Here is a 25,886-nt window from a genome sequence, read left to right as displayed (position 1 = left end):
CATGTCTTGGTTTAAACGTCAAAATACTAAGTTATGGTTTTAAGTACTATTTTTTTCTCCTTTCCAGAGGATGACTAACAAAAGTGGTGATCTGTTATATATTTTGGAAAGTGGTTTGTCTGTTTGTCAGTCCATTCTCTATGCATTTGGACCCCTCTTTGTCACTCAATTTGGTATGACATATCCTGAGATAGAGGATTTTGAGAGTGCGTTTTGCTCTACATTTGGAAACTGTCAGGGGCCATGTTGAATCAAGATAGCTGACCAAACCATTCCAAATTTTGCTGATTTGGACATGTATGAAGGTAGCACTGCACAATTTGGTGTGTTGGTTGCTAAGATGTAGGGAGAGGTTTTGATCTATATTTGGATAACTTTGGATGCGGTTTTTGAATCAAGAAGGTAGACTGAATCATTCAAAACTGCACTGATGATATTAACCAAATTTGACAGGAAACTAATAGGACTTTGCACCCAATATCTGAGTTGGGCCAATTCAAGCAGATCTGGGCTTTGACTGAGGTGGAGTCAGCCCTGGGTCAGCCTGGTTTGGGCTGCCTGCAGCAGTCTGGAGTTGTTAGGGGTCAGGGCAGTAGGTGGGAAGAGAGGCATGGCACCTCTGCAAAGAGCAGTGAGGGGCTATTTCCAGCCGGTGACTGGATGGTGCAATCTGGCTGGGTGCAGGGCTCTGCTTTGCCAGCATGTTACCCACAGGGAACACACTGGGGAGGCAGATCTTCGCAAGACTGAAAAACGGGTGGCCAAGACTGCTGTTGATGTTTGTGCAACATCATGGACTTGAAAGATGGAGTCCTAATCCAGCTGCCCATTACAGAAAGTCTACCCTAGCACAATGGCCAGCCAGGACATCTGTGACATTGGCTCAGGGTGAAATACACCCTACCAAGCAGATGAGGAATCATTTGGCTGGGCTAGATCTTAGCCCTAACATTAGACATAACTAGCTTGAAGTTTAGGACATATCCCAAACACCCATGTTGTCTGAGCAGAAAGCAAGCGTTGCATTCCCAAAACGCCATAGAGTGTCAGTAGCCAATTCCCATAATTGTCAACTTAAGTCCCGATCCTGAGCGGGGCTGGAAAGTGTTGCAGACGCTATCTTTAACAAGTCCTTACCACAAAGTATGGTTAACGTGGCACAGCTACCAGGTAAATCTCCTCTTGCCTGGATGATACACATGGAGGCAGATCACATCTTCCTAGATCAGGGATCGGGAACCTGTGGCACATACCTATGTACATTTATCACATGACATGTAACAAGTCGCATAGGTGTTAACAGCCTACAAACATCCTAACCATGTGTACTCAGAAGTAACTTCTATTAAATTCAGTGGCGTTTATTTGTAGGTAAACAGGGTGAAGAGGGCAACATATTTCCTTGCATGACACGTTTATATTGGCCCATACAGGTAATCTATGTTGTTATTATCTGTATTTTTATAGATTTTTGATATCTACTGTTTTAATTCTATTAGTGTTTCCTTTCTATTGATATCTTTTCTATGTTTTTAGCATTTTCTATTCTGTCATTCTATTCTAGAGCCCCAGCCTGGGGAAAAGGTGGCATATACCGTAAATTAATATCATCATCATCATTTAGCCTCCTTGCCACCCCAGTGGTTGGTACGGCCCTGGATGGTATGCAGCTGGCATTCTAAAGCATCCAATGGACCATGTGGAGAACGCTTACACGTGTAGGCAGCCTGGGTGCTCGTTTCCTATCAGGGTAGCGAGTTCCAGCGCAAAAGCCCGCGCACACGCTTCCTTGCAATGTGCTTCGCCTGGAGCCCAGGAGAGACGGCATCACCAGGCAGCTCCTCTCTGGCTCCGGAGTCCAGAGCGGCCTGTCCCCGCAGGCGAAAAGCTTCGCGATGAAGCATCTTTCCTCGCCCCCCTCTCCTCTCCCAGCTGGGCCGCGCGGAAGCTTCACAGCGGCTGCGGAAGCAGCGACCGCCGCCCGAGGAGGAGCAGGGGGCGGCTGCGGGGCTGGGCTGGAGAGCGCGCAGCGGCGCCCCCGGGAGGCCGCAGACTGGAGCTGCCCGGCTCGCGTCGGCGCTTCCTCCTCGCTGCCCTCGGCTCCTCCTCGCGCCGCCTGATTGGGCCTTTCGAACTGTGCGGGCGGACGGAGGCGAGTGAATCAGCGCGCGCCGCAGCTGCGAAGGGGTCGCCGCCGCCGCCGCAATCACAGCGTGCCTGGCAGACGATGTAGGGGGAGCGCGACGCGGGGGGCTGTTGCCGTGTGAGTGAGTAACCTTCCCCGTGTCCTGTCCTTCGAGGGGATTCGTGCTTTCCTTCTGGCTGCAAGCTCAGCCTTTGCCCGGGGAGTGCGCAAGCAGCCGGTGGACAGTTGCAATGGTTACATGCTGCGGGCAAGGCTGTGTGACTAGGTTGCTGTGCCTCACGCAGGCATTGAGCTCGAGGAGAACGGCTTTCCCTTCCCCTTTTCCACCTCAGACAGCGAGGGTTTTAAAAAGATTGCTTTCTCTGGCGACCTAAGGCTGCTGGGTTGTTTACATTGCATTAGGGAACAAAACACCAGGGCTTTGGATGGGCGTTACAGTGCTACAGATGCAGCTTGTCTTCAAAAATGTAGAACGGAGAACGTGAAATATAGTTATTATGAGGGGGGGGGGAGTAATGCAGAGCAGTCCAAAGGTTTTAGGGCCAACTCTGAGCTGGAAGACAGTACTGGCATGCATAAGTGTGGGACAGGCCCTCTTAATTCAGTAATGTTTGTGGCAGTCTGTCCTTTGTCCTGCCTCCTGTCCTAACAGGCCTGGGAGCATTCAGGTTTTTAAGTGGAGAATGCCAGGCCTAGTGGCAGGTTAGTTTACTAAAGATTTTTGACCAAGTGTAATTTTTTTCTTCAAGCAGCAGTAAGTTCATACAGTTGCAAGGTATGTAGCTGATGTGTAGCTTTGTATGTGTGATTGTATGCAGCACATGCATTCCCAAAATATGAATCTGGTTTTTAGGATCACAAAACCCGATGGTGTCTTTCAAATCAAGGCTATATCTGTGGGAGTCTTAAAGCAAACTATCTGCACAACATGGAACAGTTCCTAAGCATACTAATACTTGAATGATGAGCCTTCCAGTGAAGCTTTAGGGATCTTTGAAAGCAGGCTCTTCAGCTGTATGGCTGCAAACATTTGTCTTCCAGGTGAAAAACAGACCTTAATACAGTAGTCTCGATTAGCAGTTTTGAGTTCAGTAGAGTTAGGTTTGATTTCCAGAGTAATACCTTCCAAACAGCATGTTATTCTGTGTAGGTTTGATTTGATTAATTTCCACACCGCTTAATATATTAAAAATATCTCTAAGCAGTGTACAGAAAATGGAATCAGTAATACACAATTTGAACAAAATATTTCAAAAATGCACATTTATACAAAGTTACTAATATATTGGTTGATATCAATATCCATTCATTTTCCTTCTGACGCACCCTCCCTCTCAGTCTCCGGGTTCTCACCCAGAATCAGGTCAAAACAAACTCTCAGCTCACCCACAAAAGTCTCACATTGAGAAGGGTTCCTGGAAATAGCAGGACAGACCCAAGGTGGATGGTACTTCCTCAGGCTGCCCACAACTGTGTCCCATTCAGCTGCATTCTCCACACCCATTTGTGGGCAGCCCGAGGAAGTACCATTCCTATCCTCAAACAGCTGGTTTGTTAAGTTTCCCAGGGGGTCCAGAGGATAGGAAAAGGACCCCCTTCAGCTCACAGCTCTATCTTCACCCATGTCCTCTCCTCTTCATCCAGCTTGCCTCCTCCTTGCAACTATGTATAAGCATGCCTACTTCCAAGTAAGATTCCAGAGGAACCAATGGAAACACATTTTGCATCCTTATCTGAGTTCCGGAGACGTTCCATAAAAGCTGTGGAAAGTTAATATTCCATGGCTTGTCCATGGGCAATCTGATGTTGGAATTAAGATATCTGATGCGGTCTGGGGTTTACTACAGCATATCTTGGTATGTGTTTTAAGTGTGGTTTGCACTTCTGAAAACCTTCACACCAGCAAATGATCAAGAGGATCAATAGCAGCACTGGGGAATTGATTGGGGTAAATGTATAGGATTTGGACTGAGTTATGCTGGTGGTTAGGTGTATACGAGAAGGGAAAAACACTTTGCTAGCTTTGTCTGTGATGAAATACCCTAAATATCTCTCTAACCTTTAGGCATGGGTGGCTTCCACATTTGAATCTGAAGTATTGTGTAAAACTGTACAAGATAAATCATTGCAACATAATAAGCTGCTACTGCAGATTTGTCCAAAGCATTGTTTACTTACATGGGTTGTAACACAAGACTCTCAAGTTATACTCAGTTACAGATAGGTGTTGGTCTGCCATAGTAAAAAAAAAAAAAAAAAAAAAATTCCTTCCAGTAGCACCTTAAAGACCAACTAAGTCAGTTCTTGGTATGAGCTTTCGTGTGCATGCACACTTCTTCAGATACACAGTTATACTCAGTAACAGAAGTGGTTTGGGCTCTAAGTATCTAAGGCTGCAATCCTTCCTTACAGTGGAATTTACTTCTGAGTAAACATGCATAGGATTGCACTGTTAGAGACAAGCTTTTGTACCATCTCCTATTGTGGTCTTTGCAGTTATTTGAGAACAGAGGGCTTTGTGTTATATTTTATCTATGTGCTAAGTAGAACTGAGCATGTCTTTCCAGAAGTTTATCAAAGCTCAGCATTTATTAGCATTAGGAAACTAGTGAGTATCTGGATTCAGACCATCTGCTCTTGAACTGTGTTGTCTGTGGGGCTGCCTTTGGAAATTGTAGTTAATACAGAAAATGGCAGCTGAATTGCTAACTGGGAATAGATGTTAAGCTCATAGTACACCTGTATGATGCCAGCTGCACTGGCCCTAGTCCATTTCTGGGCACATTAAGAAGTGCTGGTGTGGACCTTTAAAGCCCCCTGGTGTGTATTTGAAGCCCCTGTGCATGCCCTTGCCAGCAGAAGCAAGATAGGTGCCTACCACTGAAGAGACTCTTTCAGTGATGGCGCTCTAGTTGGGGTATCTTCCAAAAAGGTTTGCCCGGTGCTTACCTTCCTGTCCTCTCCTGAGTCTTTTGGATGCAGTTTCAGTCCTACTAACAGCTTCATGCTTTTGATTTTTGTGGTGTGTGTGTGTGTTTAATTGTTTTATTCATTTGGTAAACTGCCCTGCTTCCTGCAACTTAACAGTTTGAAAGCACGCCAGTGCAAGTAGATAAATAGGTACTGCTCCAGCAGGAAGGTAAACGGCATTTCTGTGCGCTGCTTTGGTTTTGGTGTTCCATTGCGCCAGAAGTGGCTTAGTCATGCTGGCCACATGACCCGGAAAAACTGTCTGCAGAAGCGGACAAACGCTGGCTCCCTCGGCCTGTAAAGCGAGATGAGCACCGCAACCCCAGAGTTGTTTACGACTGGACTTAACTGTCAGGGGTCCTTAACCTTTACCTTTTTACACTTCCCTGCTATATAATTTTAGGCTGGTATTAAAATGCTTACAATATTTTATTTGTTTGATTATGTATTCTCTGGAAACTTTCATAACACTCTTAAGAACAGAGGTAAAATGCCCAACTAATAGCCACTGAATTAACACCCAGTGCCTAAACTCACTGTGAGCTACTTGCTAATTCAAAAGTGGTGTTGGAATGATAAGCTGCAGTGAACGGTGGCTTTAACTGCTAATAACTTATGGTGCTAGTGGATGAGGGACATGGATACTGAATGCTTTTGGTGAGTCGGCATTTGAAAGACATACATAATCCAAAGTGGGTCAGCTGATACCTGTCATCGGGCCAGATGTGTGGGTGAGAAGCAAGCTTCTGAGTTGCACTTCTTCAGGCAGGAATTTGAAGTAGTAGTGGCAGTATGTATGTGAGTCAGATGGGCCTGTGTGAGTGACTCAGGCCACATACTTCCTTCCCTCAGGCCTAAATCAGTTTAATCTCCAGTTTCTTGAATTGTGGTCACTTTTGAGGAAGAGTATGACTGTTTGAATTTTTTCTTCTCTTACACAGGAAGGAGGAGATGTCTGGCCTCAGCATAGCCTTCCCACTTTCTTTAAAGAATTCCAATAGGCTTGATGCAATTTCATCATGGGTCATGCTAGGATTCTGCAGTTGTGGCTGGCATACTGCACTTAGCTGGCCTGTGAGTGACCACTACTTTAGTTAGTTAATTTTGTTTTCTTTTTGTTTACCTCCTTTTCAAGATTTTCTTCCAAATGGGTTCACATTAATTTTAAACAAAAATGAGAGGCTGAGCTGGTCCTTAAGTTTACACGCTTAAAATAATAATAATAGTTGAGTATAAAGATACTCAACAAAGGTAGAGAAGTAATATCAGCTTCACAATGCCAGAAGAAAGGGATGAATTACAAACAGGCATTAACAGTGTGGACCAGGGCAGTGTGCAATTTTCTTCCTCTCTTTGTTACTAGGACAAGCTGCAGTTTGAGCTGAGTGTGTTCTTTCTAATAAAAAGGGGAAGAGCAAGTACCTTTCTTTGGCCAATGGACTTGACCAAGCTGCACTTCCCTTTGCCATGATGTTCTTCCTGGATGGAAGGTAGTCCGACCTCCCAATGGCTCTTGGTCCCCTTGCTGGTGGGAGATGCCAGAATATGCTTCCTTTCAGATCTGCAGTCGCATTTATGATGTGAAGATCCCTGTTCATGGGTGGTGCGGGGGTGTCAAGAGAAAACCCACAACAGCATGCATGGAATGGAGAAAGATGATGGTTCCGTCTGGCAGTGTTTTCTTTCTCGTTCCTTATTAGAATGTTTCCTCATTTCCTTAAGCCACAATTCATATTCAAACTGTGATTTGAGGCAATAAGGATATATATATATATATATATATATATATATATATATATATATGAAGAAGGGAGGAGGACAGAAGAGCAGAAGGTAGCCTGCAAGCTCATTGCTTGCTCCCAATCCGCTAAACCATGGTTTGGAGGATCAGGAATATGATGTCTCTGATTATGTCTCTAGAGTGCCTGAGCAACAGGAATCCAGCTTCTAGTTGACAACATATGGCCAATTCAATGATGACATTTTAATAGACTTCTATGACAGACGTGGTGTTACCCAGTGAACTGTTGTGAAACAACTCGACATTTTCTTTGAAATGCCCATGCCCCCCCCTCCAAAGATTAGTTTTGTGAGGCATTCCTGAAAAATGAAGATTCTGGACATTCTTCCAATGTTCATTTGTGAATATTTCATTTTATTCAGGCGCCGAGCGTGCCCTCCACATTAGGCTGTCTTTTGTTCTTACTCTGGCAATTGGCATGTTAAGGCCCTTGTCTGATTGTATGGGGCTCCTTATTTTAATGAGGGCAAGCCTCTTTGCTTGCTGCTCCTGCCATATTTTCCCCTTTCTAAAAAGTCAATGAACTCTCTCAGGCTTGTAGTTAGGACAAAGGGCTTTTTATGCTGAATGAAATTTATTCCCTGTGACCAGCTTGTGGGAAGCATAATACAGTCATTAGTAATGTTCTGCTTTTTATATTCTGCCCTCTTTCCTATGGTGCAGAGAAGAGAAATATCAACAGGAAAGGGGCATGTGCTATTAACATCCAAGAGAGAAGTAGTGGAACTTCTGCCCTGACAGATATGATTAGTTCAGGATATAGCTGTGCTCTCAAACTGACTAAGGCTCGAAACCCAAATCAACCTCTGACCTAGTCCTAAATCTGGAGTATAAGCAAGGTTGGTATTGCAAAGAATTAAAATAAGAGGTGATACTCCTCATCAATAGTATATGGATTTTTGTTTTAATTAATTTGCTAGCAAGGGTTTTTAGTGTATATGTGTTTTTAGCACTATTTTATCTTTTTCTTTTCTTATTCTTAATGTACATCCCCCTGGGCTCTTCTGAGGAAGGAGAAATAAATAAAATGACATGATGATTCTGCAGCTTGAGGTGAAGGAAAATTTAGAATAGAAACATGTTTGTGTTCTAAACATTATAATCCAATTGGCAATCCTAAGAACTATGGTTTGCCCCCCCCCCCCCCCAGTGCAAGAGTTTTATGCAAGCTGAATAATGATGTTATTTCAATCGTGTTGCCTTAAACTCTGTTTCAAGATCAAAGTTCTGTCAACTTCCTGTAAGAGACTTACTGGCCTGGTTTGGACAATCTTTCCTGGGTTCCTGAGCCATGATTTAGAAAGATCATCCAAACCGGGCCATTTAAAACACTTCCCCAATCTGGTAGGCTTCAGATGTTCTTGGGTTATAATTCCCCTCATCTCTGACCATTAGCAATGCTTGCTGTGGCTGGTGGGAGTTTGAATCCAAAATACCTGGAGAGTGCCAGGTTCAGCAAAGCTGATGTGCACTCTTGCTGCTAAACTGATTTTATTTTTTCCTCTGTTGCAATTTTCTGTTACTGTAAGTTGTTTTTTATGACTCTATACTTTAATATCATTTCTTATTCATTTATTTCTGCCTAGCGATTGCATGTAATTGGATGGCTTATATAAATATAATTAATGTTTCTGAGTCTTTTTATTAGTTTTCCTTGTTTGTAGCTATTGCCATTTTTGCAATCGGCTTTTGAAACTTTTGCAGTCATGTAGGAGGAGAGAATTGCTCCAAACCAGTTGCCTATCACCTCTTTTGCACTCTGTCTGATGATGTCTTGGAGGATCCCTGACCTCCCAGAGAGGCTGTGAGGGATTGCAATTGGCTGCAGGGAGAGAATGGATGATAAACTTTCTGTCCATGAAGGATTTTCAGGTTAACTTATCTTAGGATCTATTTATGTATCATATGAGACTCATAATATCTTTGCTCATAGCAGTTCATAACACTACATTTGTAGGTGCTAGGTGTGACTCCAATATAAAATAGCCCCTGAGTTTTAATTTAATGCGTCTCCTTTTTCCATTCCTAGGAAAGTACAATCGTCATGCAGCATGCAGTTCAGGTAGGCACAGTGAATTACTGACGTCTTTATTATCATTTTCCTACCTTAACCAAGTAAAAAAATATGCTTCTGAAGAAAGACCTGTGATGATTTACAGCAGAATCCTGTGCATGCCTACTCAGGAGTAGGTCCTATTGAGCTCAGTGCTCCTGGAAACTGGGAATAGAATTGCCACCCAAATGTGCCAAATTTATGTGTTGTAATAACTCGCTGTTTATTTTTCTCGCTGTTCTTTTAAAATGAAAATTCAAAGTTTGGAATCCAGGCTGCATGCCTGTCGTGGACCATACATAAAACCAGCATCTCTGATGTTCAGTAAGGCTGTTCTAAAACAAACGTGAAGCGTTTGGGTAATAGATTAGATAATGTCATTACTGACTTAATACTACTTTTGTACCTTTTTTTTGGAAAGGGCTTCATAATGTTTAGCAATAATGTTCAACTGTTACAACTCACAACCTGTTGCAGCCTACCGTATATTTCAAAGTGTGTCCAAGTTGTCTTGTTTAGCTATTGATGTCTCCCCTTAGGTGTGGTTTGGAGAGGATCCGCCTCTAAGTCCACGAAGTCCGCTGACTCCAAGGCATGGCCCAGGCTTGGCAGATGTTTTGCTCTACGACCAGTGGATATCTGTCCGACATGAGGCAACGCTGGTTCCTATGCAGGAGGACCTGTCCATCTGGCTCTCTGGCTTGTTGGGTACAGTACTGGGAATATTTGTCTGTTTGGAAGAGCATTGCCCTAATTATTGTTGTCCTTGAGCCCCATTCAGGGATCTGTCTCCTACATTTATTTATTTATTTATTTATTTATTCAGGAATATGTATACAGTGGACACGTGGGTTGTGAATGTGATCCATGCGGGAGACACGTTTGCAACCTAAGGCGTTTGCAACCCACAGCGCCGCGTCTGCGCATGCACGGTTGCGATTCGGCGCTTATGCGCGAAGCGCAATTTAACACTTCTGCGCATGCGTGACTGCCGAAACCCGGAAGTTACCCGTTCTGGTACTTCCTGGTTTTGGTGCGCCCCTAACCTGAAAAAATGGAACCTGAAGTGTCTGTAACCCAAGGTATGACTGTAAACTGCTTAATCAAAGTGCTCCCTATTCTGGCTAAGAACTATAAGAGCTGTATTTAATAAAATTGCAGATAAAAACACAGCTAAAATGGCCAAAACTCTCTCTCTCTGTGTGTATAAAGATATGTAAAATAATCAGCATTAAAACACTGTTAAAATAAAACTAATAAAGTAACTAAATTTTAAAACTAATAGAGGTAACTAAATGCCTGGGTTGGCTTGCTGAAATAAAATACGTTTTTAACAAAAGTCTAAAACTTAATAGAGCCGTACCTTGGAGCCCAAACGCCTTGCAAGTCAAACGTTTTGGCTTCTGAATGCCAAAGTGAGTGTTCCGGTTTGCAAACGTTCTTTGGGACCTGAACGTCTGACGTGGCTTCCGATCGGCTGCAGGAGCTTCCTGCATCCAATTGGCAGCCACGCCTTGGTTTATGAACATTTTGGAAGTCAAATGGACTTCCAGAACGGATTCCTTTTGACTTCTGAAGTACCACTGTATATTGAGGGTGCCATCCTAATGTAAATAGGCAGGAGTTTCAGAGCACAGCCGCTGCCACAGTGAAAGATGGACTCTGAGTAAATAAGGGTTGAAGAAGAGAGTGCGGATGTGCTAGCCCCCTCTCCTGAGTCCCATCCCACTTTCCACAAGCTGGAAGGCAAGCATCTAAAGTGCGGATCCTGCTGCATGCTTGGAGCCTCCCTGCAAAACGCCTGCTGCACATGATTGCCTTCCAATGCCTGGCAGGCAGTGGGGACACAATGAAGGCAGCAATCTTAGTAAGCACATTCCTACTCTCTTCTCATGTGATTTGAATTGTGTGAGAAGAAGAATGTCTGCTTTGGGCTAAAGTTTAGCACAAAACAAGTCAGAACCATTACCGTACCCAAGGAATTGCAGGCACCTCTTCCAGTTCGAGGTCCTTCCCCCCCCCCCCCAGTCTCTTTTTCTCTTTCATTTGCTAAGAGCATATAATAATGCCTTGCCACAAACTTTTTAAATGTTTGCATGTTTCAAATAGCACGGACTAGTTGAACCAGTCGGTGAATTGCCATTATGCAACCCTGTAGCCCATAATATAGGCTGCAATTCAAATGGTTGATTTATAATGCAGGAACACAATCATATGCAATAAAATGAAGAATATGAATGAAGTCTATGATTTCTAATGTGTTGAGTATGAGGTAATTTATCTCTCGGTTTAGGATGCCACATGGTTCTTCAACAACCTTCCACAGCTCCTTCTGTTGCTGTGCTGGCTCTGCCACATATAACGTCTTCCTGGCTAGCGGTGTGCATCCGACTTCCTCAGCTTGGTGTCTTCCATATGTTTTGGACTACAGCTCCCATCATCCCCAGCTGCTGGGCAAGGCCGGCATGCAATGTTTGAAGGTTCGGCTGGAATTGGTCAAAAGCTGATGAAATACATACACAAAAAGGAGCATTTGGAGGTTATTCCCCTGTGAAAATGGGCTGCGTTTATCTCTGTGCATGTCTGAGTTGTCCGTTCAAGTTTATTATTCACTACTTTAATGAAAAAGTGTCTCTTTTACAGGGGTAGAACTTACAGCCGACCAATTGTTGGAAGATCTTGATAACGGTGTGTTGCTGTGCTTGTTGGTTGGAGTCATTCAAAGCACAGTAAAAGAAATTTGTGACCCAAATAGTTTAAGGGTAAGTACAGCATTCATCGCAGCTTATAAAAACATGGAAGTGAGATTTCCTACAAACTAATTTCACTGGGATTATTTCTGCTCAGGTTCACATGAAGGATGTAGAATGCAGACTGAAAGTATACATTTACCTTGTTAAGATGCAGCTGCGGTAGCACCAGAAGGTGCTTTTGCATGTAGCCAGATGTGCTTGTGCTCCTGGTTCAGATGTTGCTTTTTCCATATTAATGCAGGCAAGTGCAAGCCCAAGAGTGTCCTCATGTATAGAACTTTGGTAACATTGTTGCATCTTCAGACCCAAAGCTTAAGGCTATTATATTTCTGATGAGATCTCATTTTCAGGTAATGCATTTCGGACATGGGCCCCTGGAGTTGGTCTTTTATGCTCCGCCCAGGAGAATCAGCATCATGTTGTTGTCGTCATGGCAAGCATGTATGTCATAGCTCCTTACAGAAAATGACACTGGAGACAAGACAAGGGTATTGCAGGAACCCTTGTCCACTGCGGAGTGGGGGGAAGGGGGCTTGTTTATGAAGCAAAGGATACACAGAGACAGTTTGAATCACTTCCACCTTGGGCTCCTTTCAGCGGGGAAGGTGGTATATAAATCTAAGAAATAAGTAAACAAATATTGACACATTTGAAGTGCACCTCCGTTCCTCTGGAGCAGTACAGGTGCAATGGGCTGTTGAAAGGTGCAGATGCAGGAGTGTAGGAAGACAGGTGGTGGTTTAGTTATGGAATGTGTGGCATAAAAGCTGTAGGGTGAAGTATAGTGGCAAGAAGCTCTGGAAACAAAAGTGCTACAGGTGATACATGCCAAAATGCATGCAAGCCTTCTGTAACTGGAGAGGCAGGCAATTCCTCATAAGTATGTGGGAGGAGAAGGGATGGGTGTGAGATGAGGGCAGTACTGAGCAGCCCAGGGCAGTGCTGAAAGGTGGCCACACCAGTGGGGCACCAGATTATAGGGGGTGGAAATGATCAGCCCCCAATTTGGTTATCGGTTTGATTATTTATGATGCTTTGGAACAGATAAAGGGTGAGACTTCATTTGATTTTTATGCTGCTGTGAAAGGGAAAAGGTAATATTAAAAAAAAAGCACAACCTTAGTGCTCTGAAATAGTTTATTCATTGGAATTCATTAGAAATATTAGTGAATCATATGTTAAGTCGTCTGACAACCTTCTTCTACATTTAGATTACTGGAGCATTATTTTGTATACCCTTGGGGCTTTGTCCTGATTTCTTTTCATGTGATACTCCATTCTTCTGTATTTTGCTGATAAGATATTTTTAAACCATCTTTCAAATCCTATTTTCAGCAGAGCAAGTAGCAAGTCAGTTAGGTATGGGTGGGCTCCCCTTTTGTGAGGAAAGTGTTTCTGACAACTAAAGGCTAACCTCCACAAACCTTGATACATGGTCTATTTAATCCTGTTTCAGCCAAGTCCTCAACAGTGCCAGTCAAAACCATTTCCATCACTGGTAATACGTACCCAACAAGATTCGTTTCCATTGCAGTTCTCTTCCTTGGAAAGCAATCTAAAAGTGCTTTCCATGTTCTCACAAAACCTGTGACCACCACGCCGATGTAATACATTGTGTTGGATCCAGGTTACTTTAGTTGTGCTTTCATTTCACTGAAATCAACAGGGCTTCTATCCAGTAGCACTGATTTCAATTAGAATAAAGGAGCGACTAAGAGAGCAATCCTATACACCAGAAGCTGGTGTAGTGCAAGATTTTGTCTTTCCCCCAAAATATCCTCTTTTTTGGGTTTACAGCAGCTTAAGAACCACCAGACTTGGTTCAGCCAGCTGAGGGATAAGCTGGTATATCTGCAGCTGAACTGAGGATGAGGGGGTTAAGCTGGTTTAGCTGGCTGTGTCAGCAAAGCCAGAGATCTGCTGGATCCTAACCCTGCTCATCTCTGAGAATCTTCCTGTAGCCTTGCTGCCAAAATTAATCTGGATCTAACCTGCTGTGTATGTAGATGTAAGGAATTTGCGATAGTATAAAAAAGATTCCCCCCAAGCCTTCTGATGGTTACAGATAAAGATGTGTACAACTGATTTACACAACCGTTTTCCTCTTTCCAGGATTTCCCTTTGAGAAAAGTGCCCTGTAAGAAAGATGCGCCTTCGGGATCCTTTTTTGCTAGAGATAACACTGCCAACTTTCTCAAATGGTGTCGCTGCATTGGCGTGGATGAGACTTACCTCTTCGAATCTGAAGGTTTAGGTAAATATTGCCTAATGATGTCAGTCCCATGAAATGACATGGCCATTAATTTCTCAGGCAGGTTGTTGCTGTGGCTTCTAGTTAAAAGGGGTAGAACTGTTCATAAGAACTGGTTCCTATGAGTGTGTTCCAGAGTTCCTTGATTATGAAACAGGTGGTGCATATTCCTCTATAAAAGACAGAGTTAAGGTGTAACCAATGCAGGCTTGAATACAGAGCAAAATAACCTGATGGAAAGAGAGCCAGGGTACCAAGTATATCATGGAGAGAAAGAGGAGGACTTTCTTGATTGTTGCTTTTGGGGATAACAGAGGGGATCCTAGAATAGCTTTCAAGCCAGCTGCAGAACAAAAATCTATTAATTGTTTTAAAACTAAGCTGTACAGATTTACTGAGGGTGTTGCATCATGCTCTTCAATGGAATCAGGACTCATTTGCTCAAGATGTTGGGATTTCCTTCCCCCTTTGTTCCATATTCTGACTTATTTGGGGGACTTCAGTATGGTTCTTTGCCTTGTTAATGCTCTGATATGCATTGATTGTGGTTCACCATATCCTGGAACACTTTCAGATTCTGGGCGGAGTCAGCAAGCAGTGAGTTGTGATGCTGAGGTCTTTTGCCACATTCACCATGCCAGCAACTGTGGCAGCTCTTCTTATAAACTACTGCATGTGACTCTGCTATCACTGGTGACATTGGATGGTGCTAAGAAACATTTTTTGGGTGTGTGTGGAAATTTGGGTGTGCTTTGTTTGCATTTTGGGGTGTTTTTAAAGATAACTATACTTGGAAAAGGGAAGTAAGCTTTTTCTAAGTCAATAAAGCTCAATGGTTGGTTGGTTGGTTTTCTCTTTCAGCTTGCTTTTTTTTTTTACCTTGGAATCCTGCACTGGGGCTTGACCACTCAAACCTACCCACCCCACATCAACATCAACATGCAAAGTACCAGCAGAGCATGCATGAGATTTTGGGGCTCTGTTGGACTCCAGTCCCATTTAGAAAGAGAAAAGGTGATATAGAAGGCTGATGTTCTAACAACAGTGGTAGGAGAGGGCTCCAGAGGGGCTGGCATTGCACTATAAAAACTCCACAGAATGGCTATAGAAGGTGTTACAAAGTGACAGGGACATGAGGCAGTAAGAATGGACACAACTGGTCAAGATGTCCAAGGCTTCCATAACTCCCCCCCTCCCCTGCCGCTGCCTATTAGTGCTGAGCAAAGACCTTCTCTGAAAAGACAGGGATTCCCACTGTCAAACTCCAGCATTTCTTAATGTCTTGGGAAGTGTTGCAGAATGCAGACCCAGGCCTTTGATGCGAAGAGACTTGCAGAGAAAGGGTCAGCTGTAACAGGAGTTAGCAGTACCTGTTTGTCCAAGGAAAATCTTCCTCTTGATCCAGGTCACACTTTCCCATAGCTTCCCATAGGCACTCTGGCCCCTGGGTCACATGCATCAGCTCTCTGAGTGTGCATAAGTAAGTATGATCATAAATATGAGTGATCTTCACCCAGGATTTAGGAACCTGTGGTCATACTGCTGTTGTTGGACTTCAACGCCCATTAGCCCAAGCTAGCATGGCTAGTGAGTTGTAGTTCAAGAATCTATGCTTTCCCTCCTGGTAACAAATTTTATTCTTAGTAATGGAGATTGGTAGTTAAGGGGGATGCTGTAGGTAGTACAGGGTGATATAATTTCATGTTTAGGAGCTTTCTATGTTCCTGATTCTAACACCTGGGAAAAAAGAAGGTAGCATGTTGCCATGCCAGGATTTTTTACTTGTTCTCTTTCCATGCATACTGTACCTATTTTACTGATGGATCTGTGATTAGTGCAGATGTGATTTTTCAGGAATTGGATGCAAATAACTGGATGCAGTTAAGTTCCTCTCTCAAAGGCAGATATGCCCTAAATGCCAGCTAGGAGCCGGTCTCTGTTTCAGTTTTCTTTATAAAGTGCTTCAAGTACATGACTGCTAAAATTAGTCAGCCAGTTTAAGGACTCTGCAGCATCAACAGTTTGTGAGTAATTGACATTTTGCATCAGAAGCAAGAGCTTTGGATTTTACCGCCCTACACTCCTCATTCTAGCTAGATGGATATGAAAATGTAAACTTTCAGGCAAGTTCAGAATTGCCACCTTCAAAACACTTCCAGCTTAAAATCAGATCTTGCGCTGGTTTTGTACCTGGAGGATGACACTATCTGCCTCTAGTTTCAGATTGGACTTTGTAACCAGCAGCTGCCAGACCAGGTTTAACCTGATGGAACAAAACCTCTGACTTCTCATAAAGAAGAGTAGCTCAAAACAGAATTGGTTAATTAAGGTTTTGGTATTGTTCTTTTAAAATAGATGTACACCCCCCTGAGTCCCAGCCCTGCAGAAGAAGTGCTACTTAAGTTGTTGTGAAATTGCTTGTGCTTGTTGAAACACAACCTTTAAATATGTTTGCTGCATACATTTAGAAACCAAACACCACCACCTAGGACCGACTGGTTGCGATATGCTTAGTAATTTTAGTTTATAAATGCTGATTTTGCATTTCAGGCAACTTAGTTGACAATGGCAAGTGTTCTGTTTTTTGAATCCCACCAACTTTAGGTGAAGCATACTTCTAGGAAACTGTATATCTTTGTTCCAGGTGTGGCCAAGTGGAGCCCTCCAGATACAGTTAGACTAAGTGCCCATCATCCCTGACCATTGGTCTGGGCCTGATGGAAGTTTGGGGGCACCACAGTGAATACCCCTACTTTCAGAGTCACCATTTAATCCCCCCTTCTTCCATCAAGCATCTCTCAGTAGCAAAATCAGAGATCATATTGGGTAAGATGATTTCATAAATAATGAAAGAATATGTCTAATGAAGAATAATTTCATTTTCATCTAGGTAGAATGGAGTTGGCAACATTTATAATTGGAATCAGTCACACCATATTGCATTGTGTATGTAGCTCAGAGTATTGGGGAAGCTGCTGACTAGTTAACACAGTAGCTGGCTTTGCAGCATAAATGCATGCTTTGTATGCTCTTGGCAAAGAGCCTCCTTGGAGGGGCGAAATTCCTCTTAGCCTGCTGTGCCCTTTTACATTCCAGCATATTTGGAAATAAGGAGTGGCTGTTTTGTTTGGACACTGGATTCCCTTGCGCAAGCATACAGCTCTGGTTTGCCACCCAATTTCCTTTGCATTTGAACAATGTAGGAACCTTAATAATTTTTATACTGCCACTCCATCCAAGGATCACAACATGATGATAATGATATTAAATTTGTATACTGCCCTTCATCTGAAGATCCCAGGACGGTTCACAACAGGAAAATACAAAATGAGAAGAGTGTCTGTATCTGATATAGAACCCTAGGAAACTTGAATTGTGGTGTGTGATTTTTGTTGATGTCTGATTTTTTCTTCACATATCTATACCTGGCATCTTTCCAAATCTCTTGACAAGTTCCTACAGTTTGAATTTCTTTTGGGGGGGCGGGGGAGGGAGGATTTTCATTGAAAAGTAAGTCCAGAAATGTGATTGCTAAGCAAAGTGTTATATTGGCACAGCTCTTGTTGATGCCGTGGAGAATAAAGCTTATAGGAGTAATAATTCAGAATTTGGATATTAGATTAATCATCAGTATCATCTCCTTCCACATCCATGTCTCAAGGTGATGTACAAAATACAATAAGGGTAAAGGGACCCCTGACCATTAGGTCCAGTCGTGGACGACTCTGGGGTTGTGGCGCTCATTTTGCTTTATTAGCCGAGGGAGCTAACATACAGCTTCTGGGTTATGTGGGCAGCATGACTAAGGTGCTTCTGGCGAACCAGAGCAGTGCACGGAAACGCCGTTTACCTTCCTGCCAGAGCAGTACCTATTTATCTACTTGCACTTTTGATGTGCTTTCGAACTACTAGGTTGGCAGGAGCAGGGACCGAGCAACGGGAGCTCACCCCATCTTCTGATCAGCAAGCCCTAGGCTTTGTGGATTAGACCACAGCGCCACCCGCGTCCTACAAAATACAATAGAAACAGCTAAAAACACAGAAGTTAACAGCAAGTTAGTTTTAAAACAATACCAAATAGATGCCCACGGCAGAGACCTATTCATCCAGCTGAGAAAGCCTATTGAAAGTAAAATATATTCAGTTGTTTCTGGAAAGTGCAAATGGCGGGTGCCTTTCATATTATAACTTGTCTTCCATTGCACGAAACAGAAGTCATGCTCTGAGTTACTTATTCTTCTCTTGTCTTGCATGCAAGTTATTTCTAGTCTGCAGTTGATTTTTTACCCTTAAATAAAAATCAACTTACTTATGAAATAAGGGAAAACATTAAGTTTTCAAAATTCTCTTCACAGTTCTTCATAAGGATCCCAGACAAGTGTACCTTTGTCTACTGGAAATCGGACGCATCGTATCAAGGTGTGTATTCATTGGAGTTTTCTAGATAGAGTATGTAACGTAGAGCAAACCTTGAGAAACCTTAAGGGTAGCCAATGTGGTGCTTTCCAGATGCTGTTGAACTACAACTCCCATCCAGTGTGGCCACTTGTTATGGATGATAGGAATTGTAGGCCAGCTACAACTATGTTGTTTACCCTTCATTTAAATGGTTTCTCAAGGTTTCCTTCAGAGATACAGCCTCTTTAAGCCTCCTTGACACTCAGGCAAAGAAAGCCTACCAAATTTTAATTCAGTATGAGTAGTTCAGCAAGTCATGGCTAGAAGGGGCAGTGTTCCCTCATTGGATTGGGCAGCATAAATCAAAATGGCAGAATTAGATACTGTAGGCAGTAGAAGGTTTTTTGGTTTTGAAATCAAAGATGGCATTGTTGTCAAGTCCCAGCAAAGGGGGCACACCATCAGGGATAACACTGACACCCCAGTTTGATTCTTCAGTCCCACTCTCCCAGCTTCCAGTTCTCCTGCTTTCAAGCTCTGATGTGTTCATGTGGAACAGGTATAGGCAAACTTGGCCCTCCAGATGTTTTGAGACTACAGTTCCTATCATCCCTGACCACTGGTCCTGTTAGCTAGGGATAATGGGAGTTGTAGTCCCAAAACATCTGGAGGCTCGAGTTTGCCTATGCCTGATGTAGAAAATTGTTTCCAGGCAAATACATGTTCTGAGAGTCTGGCTCTGCAGCTTATATGGTTGAACCTTTGGAGAGCACTTTCTACATTTCTCAGGAAGTCAAACCTATATTTTAGATACTTCACAGCCTGCTGTATATGCACTTAGACATGCTAGAGACATGTAATAGCTATACACTATTTTTCATTTCCTTGTTTCAGAATTTTATTTAACCTAAATGCAGTACCTTTTCCTCCCACCCCTCCTTTCCTTTTTCTAGGTATGGCGTTGAACCGCCTGTATTAGTAAAACTGGAGAAGGAAATTGAATTGGAAGAGACCTTATTAATGTCCTCTGATCCTGTTGCTCCTGCTGTCACTCCCAAGTTGTGTTGTCAACATGGAGAACTACACGAAGCAGTAAGTATCGCATGCATTTTGTCCAATGAAGTTTTAGCTTGCTTTGGTGAATTACCTTGTATTGTGTGCTCCTCTGAAAGGAGCTCCATTTGAAAATGAGCTTCATCTGTGTATTCTCACCAAGTTGTATCCAATTTAAGTCGTACTCAGTATAGTCATAAAAATTTACTTGATGTCCCCCACCTAGTAGGATTTAAGCAGCCTAACTCTGCACAGGATTGCCATCTGATAAGTGCAATCCTGTGATTCTTTGCTGAGAAGTAAGTCCCACATAGCTTCAGTGGAGCTCTTTTCCAGGTAAGACTAGCCGCAATCTTCATAATAAACATCCAGCAAAGTAGGAAAGGAAATTTGATCACAATGCAGGAAGAAGAAAATGCATCTGTTGCAACAACTAAAAGTGCTCTTTATTTCCTCTTGAAATTTTGTGAGCTTATTATCAGCTTGGCAGTTTTGAGGAAGAAGGGTGAGATCTTCACATTGGCTTTCAGTGATGTCATTCCTGTAGCAATACTGGAAGTTCACATACATTATTATTTTTTAAAGATAACAGGGAGAAATTAACAAGAAATATTTGTACAAAATAGGTTAAGCACATTGCTGAAGATCCTCCTTGCAGCTGCTCCCACAGGTTTTCAATTGAGTACCTGTCTGAAGGACGCTACAGGTTGGGAGACAAAATACTCTTCATACGTGTAAGTTCAATTTCTCAAAATGGTTTCTGACCTCTTGCTTTGGAATAGGCTGTCTCATCTGGGCCAGGCATAGCCCACATCCCCACAGATAGGAATTCAGTCTCATGAATGGAGACATCACCCTGGTGAAATTACTTTCGCAATTTCCTTGCCTGTTTGGAAAACTGTCCCTAGCACTCTGCAAGCATTCAGCCTCAACACACAAGAGCAGAATTTTTTTGTAGGACCCAGAGACTCATGCATCAGCCGTCCCCCCAGGGCCCAGTGAGGAAGGTTAAGTGCATTTGACTGGTAATGCAGGGCTCCTGGTCGTGAGGAATCTTCAGTGCCCTTCAGACATTCACACCAAGCATATGAAGCTTGGTAGCAGAGGGGAAAGGTCTAGCATGCTCAAGGATCTTGGGGGCAGAAGCTGGTGCATGCACTCCTGGCCCCCTTAGCACCTTTCCTAGAATCATAAACTTGGCACTCCAAGGGTCATCTAGTCTAACCCCCTGCAATGCAGGAACCATAGCTAAATAATCTCTGGGAGATGGCCATTCAATCTCAGTTTAAAAACTTCTAATGAAGCAGAGTCTACCACCTTCCAAGGTGTAGTCCATTTCACCGCCAAGCATCTTTTGCCATCAAAAAGTCATTCCACAGACTTTTGTTGGAATCTCTTTTCTAGTAAATTGAATCCATTGGTTTGGGTTCTACACTCTGGAGCAGCAGAAAGCAAGCTTGCTCCATCTTCCATGCAGTATTTTTCATATTCAGCCTGAATGCCTGGCTGAGTGAGGCTAGGGAATGCTTGATCAATAAGTCCCTCTGCTCTCTGCTGTGGTTGTTGGCAGCCTGCATTCCTCTGTCCTCTTGGTCTGCACTTGTTTAATGTTTTTAGGATTTGTGGAGTGGTCTTCAGGGACAGCTGGAGATCATTCTGTAATATATGAGGAAAGCTGGTAAATGGGAAACTATGATAGAGTCCCAGAGGGTGGATTAAGGCCCCTCAGAGATCCTTCTAAGCCTAATATACTGCAGTACAAAGGGGCAGATATCCTATTCTCAACTCTTTCTCCCTTCTTCTGCTAGATGTTACACGGCAAGCATGTGATGGTACGTGTTGGTGGAGGCTGGGATACTCTTCAAGGTTTTCTACTCAAGTACGACCCTTGCCGGGTGCTGCAGTTTGCAACGTTAGAACAGAAAATCTTGGCGTTTCAAAAAGGTGCTTCCAATGAGACTGTTCCCGATTCATGTGCTAGAGCGCCACAGCCTCCACTCATGAATCCCATATCTGCAGTGGATACGTATCAGAAACAGAATTCAAAACCCTGTACTCCTGTTTCAGATCCAAAAACTCCACATGTAACTAACAGAAAACAGGCAGTAGCCAAGTTTCCACAATCAGGTGGTCTTTCGTCCCCCAAAGTAACAAGGTGTACGTCTCCTACAAGCCAACTTGGACCGGGGCACACCAAGTCAAAAGGCTTAGTAGTGAATAACAATATGCCATCTTCCAAATCTTCAGCAGCTGTATCAAAAAAATCAGCACCTCCTTCTCATAAATCAACTTTGGTTTCAAAAGTTCGGCAACCTGTAAATAAAGGTTCCTCCTCTTCTTCCTTGTTGAGAACTGCTGTAACTTCAAATTCACTTCAGAAGCGTGTCTTGTCACCAGCCAAACTCGCACATTCCCAGAATTCTCCAGCTGTTTCGGATCCTGCCCTTTTTTGTTCAGCGAGTAAGCTTTCTGAGCTACCCGGAACAAAAGCTAAAAGAGTGGCTGTAGAACAAGATTTCGATTCTCCTAACAGCAGAGCTCGACTTGATGCAGCAGCCAAAGCTAAACCTCTTTCAAAAACCTTAGCAAGACCTGCAAGGCCAGCTGACAGAAATCCGCATGTCCCGAAGCCAACATTGTCTCAACAGCCTTCTGCAAAACCAGTTCCCAAAGTCACCACCCAAACATTACCCGCACAATCGCAGTCACCCAGAGGCATTCCAGAAATTAGCCAGGCCAAAAATATCAAACCTACTGTTAGCCCTGCTTTGGTTACAGATGGTAAATCAACACAGCTGATGTCTTCATTGGGACCGAGGGGTAAAAATGCAGCCTCATCTGTTAACAACCAGACATCTGTCAAAAATGTTCAGGTCCAAAATAGCACGGCGAGAACTCCGGTAGGATCCAGTGTGTCAAAACATCCAGAGCGTACCCCACTGTCCGTGGTGCGCCTTCCCCAAAAATCAACCAAAGTCGAAACCAGGAAAAAGGCTATGCAAAGTGCTAACAGAGGTCAGTCAGCAGTTAAATCTTCTCAGAATGAGAAAAACCTTTATCCATCCACTAAGAATCCTCTTTCAAAAGTTAAGACTACCGCTGTAACTACTAAGGGGACACCTGGAAGCTTAAAGGACCCAACACTGAAGACTAAGCAAGACGATAATTATTTTGTTATGAGTGGAAATAAGAAACTCAAAAAGTTAAAATAACTAAGGATATTAACTATTGATGTTGCCTGCTTTTCCGGTAGCTACTTCATTCAAGTGTAAAATGTTTAAATAACAATATGGTAATCAAGATATTAACTCCCTTGTCTATAAATGATGTTGTTTGATAAGCTCTGCTAATCAGCTAAGAGTGTTCACCAGAACTTATACCAGTCTTCTCTAATACAGTAGTACATTGATCTCTATAGGGCATCTTACTTTAGTGTGTATTCTATGCATCTTTGGTACAATTCTGGCATTCATGTTTGATGTGACAAAGTGTTCGTTTCTCATGACAGATATTTCTGAATGGATCCCATGTGCCACCTAGTATTTTTCTTACCAGGGAAAAACAATAAGGAGCAGGATTCTTTATAGGAGCCTGTATTAGTGGGCACCGGAAGGTACATTTATCAGGAATGTGTACAATCTCCTGATGACATTAGCCCTTTTAGGAGATGCTCTTGTGCATTGATTCAGAACTTTGTCTGAAGATGCTGTTTGTCAAAAGTGGAATTGGGAAATTGAGCCTTGTATCTAAACACTAATTTCAGTAAGAATAAGATGTGAGTAAGTTTTTTTAAAAAAAAAAACCAAACAAACAAGGTAGAAGTAGCCAACGTGAGAGTAGCTTTATATTGGGGAGAGATCAGAGTTATTATTAGTAGTAGTTTGGCTGATCTTGAATGCTGAACAGAAATGGTTAGTTAGCTTTATGGCATATCCCGTGCTACAGCTCTGTTCTGCGATGGACTTCCATACGCACAACAGACTTTCCCCTTCCTCTCCTGTCCCCTCCAGCTCCCCTCTCAAAATCTACTCTGGTGGGTTGGGAGAGTGTCTAGAGCAGCGGGGTATTTTTCTGGGGGCGGGGATGGCAGGAACAGAAGAAACAGAAGTTCTGCTGGGGCAGTGGAACTAAACGTGTGAAGCACTGGATACAACCCTTCATTTTTAAGGGGTATTTATTCTAATTTAAAAGCTCTTATGTAAGTCCCATTTAAGCGTTCAATACAGATCCCTAAGAACACTAAAAATTTCTGCCTTAAAACATAACTTTAGTGCCTTAGCACATGATGCGCTCAGTTGTATCACAAGATATTTTAAATATCTGGGTTCAGACGTGTGCCCTAGTTTATTCATGTGGGCTGAGTTCAAGCCTGTGCTGATCTCAGCAGGGCTTAAGCAAATGAAACTCTGGGTCTGATTGCACAGGAACAATTTAATGAACGCTGGTGCTTTGTAACTCTTCTGCGTGTCAGTCTGTCTGAGGCGAGTGGAGCTTGTGCAGCCACAGTGCTTAATGGATTGCATGCTTAAAATGCATTAGCCAAACCTCCCTATGGGAGGGAGAACACCCCGTAGAATTCTAGGAAATATGCTTGTGTCTGCAGAAGTGGGCGAGCAACCTTCAGATAATATGATTTACATTTGTAAGCACAATTCAAATGCCTTTCAAATAAGCTGCCTACGTCGTTTTTTAATATTTATATTGCACATTACTTCATGCTAGCTACATAATTCATTCCTTGTTGCATTTAATACAGCATAACCTGCCATATGCAGCAAACTTTGGAGCGGAAGTAGCTCCATCTAAGTGTCTTCAGTACAAAGCTGTACATTCTCAAGCAAGATAGTATTAACTGCATGTGTATACCAGCTTGTATACACCTGTACTTCCTAAAACAGTATTTTTTAGAAATTAACCATTTTTTTAAAAAAAAACTTCACAGTTCCTTCTCCGTAGACTTTTTTTTCCTTCACATGTAGAAGTCAGGAAAAGCACTTTCTCACAAAACTGTCTGCATGTTGCACTACTGAATATCAAATCATGTCTTTAATTGCAACGTACATTGCGAACCCAGGTGAAATTGATCTTGAGATAATGGATTCTGCCCAAAAACACAAATTAGTAAACCATTATTGACTGATGTGGAAATAAGCAGCCATGCACCGCCCCCCTGGCTCTTCACATCTGCTGTAGCTGCACTTAAAAAAGAAACGCCTGACTAGATGAGGCAGAATGCATGTCCCATTGAAAACAATGCTGTGTAGACAAAATATATCCACAGTTAGCTTTACATTCTAACAGTGCACTGCCAGTTTACACTCCTCCTTGATTCTGTACATGATAATTCCACAGGAGCGTGTCTATACGCACCCTTCCCCTTAGCTGCTTTGGAGTGACTAGTTATATATGGCACCTATATAGCTCTTACATATATGGCAGTGGTTGGGAGACAAAGTAACTGTTGTGCCTGAAAACTACTTTTTATTTATTGGAAAACGGCAGTGAAGAGGTATTCACATAAGTCAGTGTCCGATCTTTACTGGCCATAACATGAATATTCATTTCTGCACTATCAGTTTCTATTATTTATGGATTTTTGTAAGTCAATAAACTGCTGCAATCTATGAGAAATGTGGCAATGTTGTCAAGTTTTTTTTTGTTTTTGGGTGCTTAGTTAAGGCTCAAGTATGGAATTCTTTACAGCTATTTAGTCGCCAAAAAAGAGAAAAAAGTCTCTGTTACTGAATACTATGCACATCAACCTGATAGCCTGATTTTAAAAAATAATAATAAAGTGAACCCTCCCCTGTTCAATGCTATAATGATGCGTATGTGCCAAGTAGCATGGAATGGGATTATATGTAATTTGAAGAGTGTTGTACTTACCCAACTAGTATTTAAATGGTATGTCCATGAAACATCTCTCTATAGGCAACTGGGGTCTACTAAGTGAGCAACGGTGTTTGAGGCTTGTGTATGCTCTATGGAGCTGCCTCTGAAAGTCTGGGAAAGATGGAAAGCTCATGTGACAGGTCAGCTGGCAGAACATGAGACTCTTAATCTCCGTCATGGGTTTGAGCCCCACATTGGGCAGAAAGATTCCTGCATTTCAAGGGGGGGTTGACCTAGATGACCCTCGTGGTCCCTTCCAACTCTATAATTCCACAATCCATGCGAGTTCTAATGGGGGGGGGGGGGCTCGTCCAGAAATGGCCTTTAACAAATGTCTTTCTACATTTTTATTTTTCCCTTCTCTTGAGGAATTCGCATTGGCTACAAAGTCGCCTACCCCATTTTATCTTCACCGCAGCCCCGTAAGATAGATAAAGCTGAAAGGAGGTGACTGTTCCATCATCTTGTGGTGACTGTCATGGCTGAGTACGGATTTGAACCTGGATCTCCCTGTTTAACACTTGCCACAATGTCATACTGGCTGCCTAGTACAGTTTGGTTGGGTCACC

General features: G+C 42.9%; 1 protein-coding gene across 3 annotated transcripts; it reads left to right on the top strand.

Moving 5' to 3' along the window:
- The first annotated feature begins 1,953 nt into the window (after positions 1-1,953).
- Positions 1,954-25,056, top strand: GAS2L3 (growth arrest specific 2 like 3). 3 transcript variants are annotated; one of them, XM_083698643.1, is made up of 9 exons: positions 1,954-2,267; positions 8,947-8,979; positions 9,510-9,678; positions 11,614-11,732; positions 13,836-13,977; positions 18,330-18,393; positions 19,326-19,464; positions 20,052-20,159; positions 21,234-25,056. In XM_083698643.1, the coding sequence occupies exons 2-9, from the start codon at positions 8,962-8,964 to the stop codon at positions 22,635-22,637; spliced, it is 2,163 nt and encodes a 720-aa protein (XP_083554769.1). In that variant the 5' UTR covers positions 1,954-2,267; positions 8,947-8,961; the 3' UTR covers positions 22,638-25,056. The 3 variants fall into 3 exon arrangements, with proteins under 3 accessions (XP_083554769.1, XP_083554767.1, XP_083554768.1); XM_083698641.1 differs by having other exon boundaries at positions 2,154-2,263; XM_083698642.1 differs by lacking the exon at positions 1,954-2,267 and adding an exon at positions 7,559-7,756.
- The last annotated feature ends 830 nt before the right edge of the window (positions 25,057-25,886 follow it).

This window comes from Podarcis gaigeae (assembly GCF_964106915.1).
Source record: "Podarcis gaigeae genome assembly, chromosome: 10".
NCBI lineage: Eukaryota > Metazoa > Chordata > Lepidosauria > Squamata > Lacertidae > Podarcis > Podarcis gaigeae.
The sequence above is the reverse complement of the archived record's forward strand: the minus strand, read 5'-3'. Positions and strand labels throughout refer to the sequence as shown.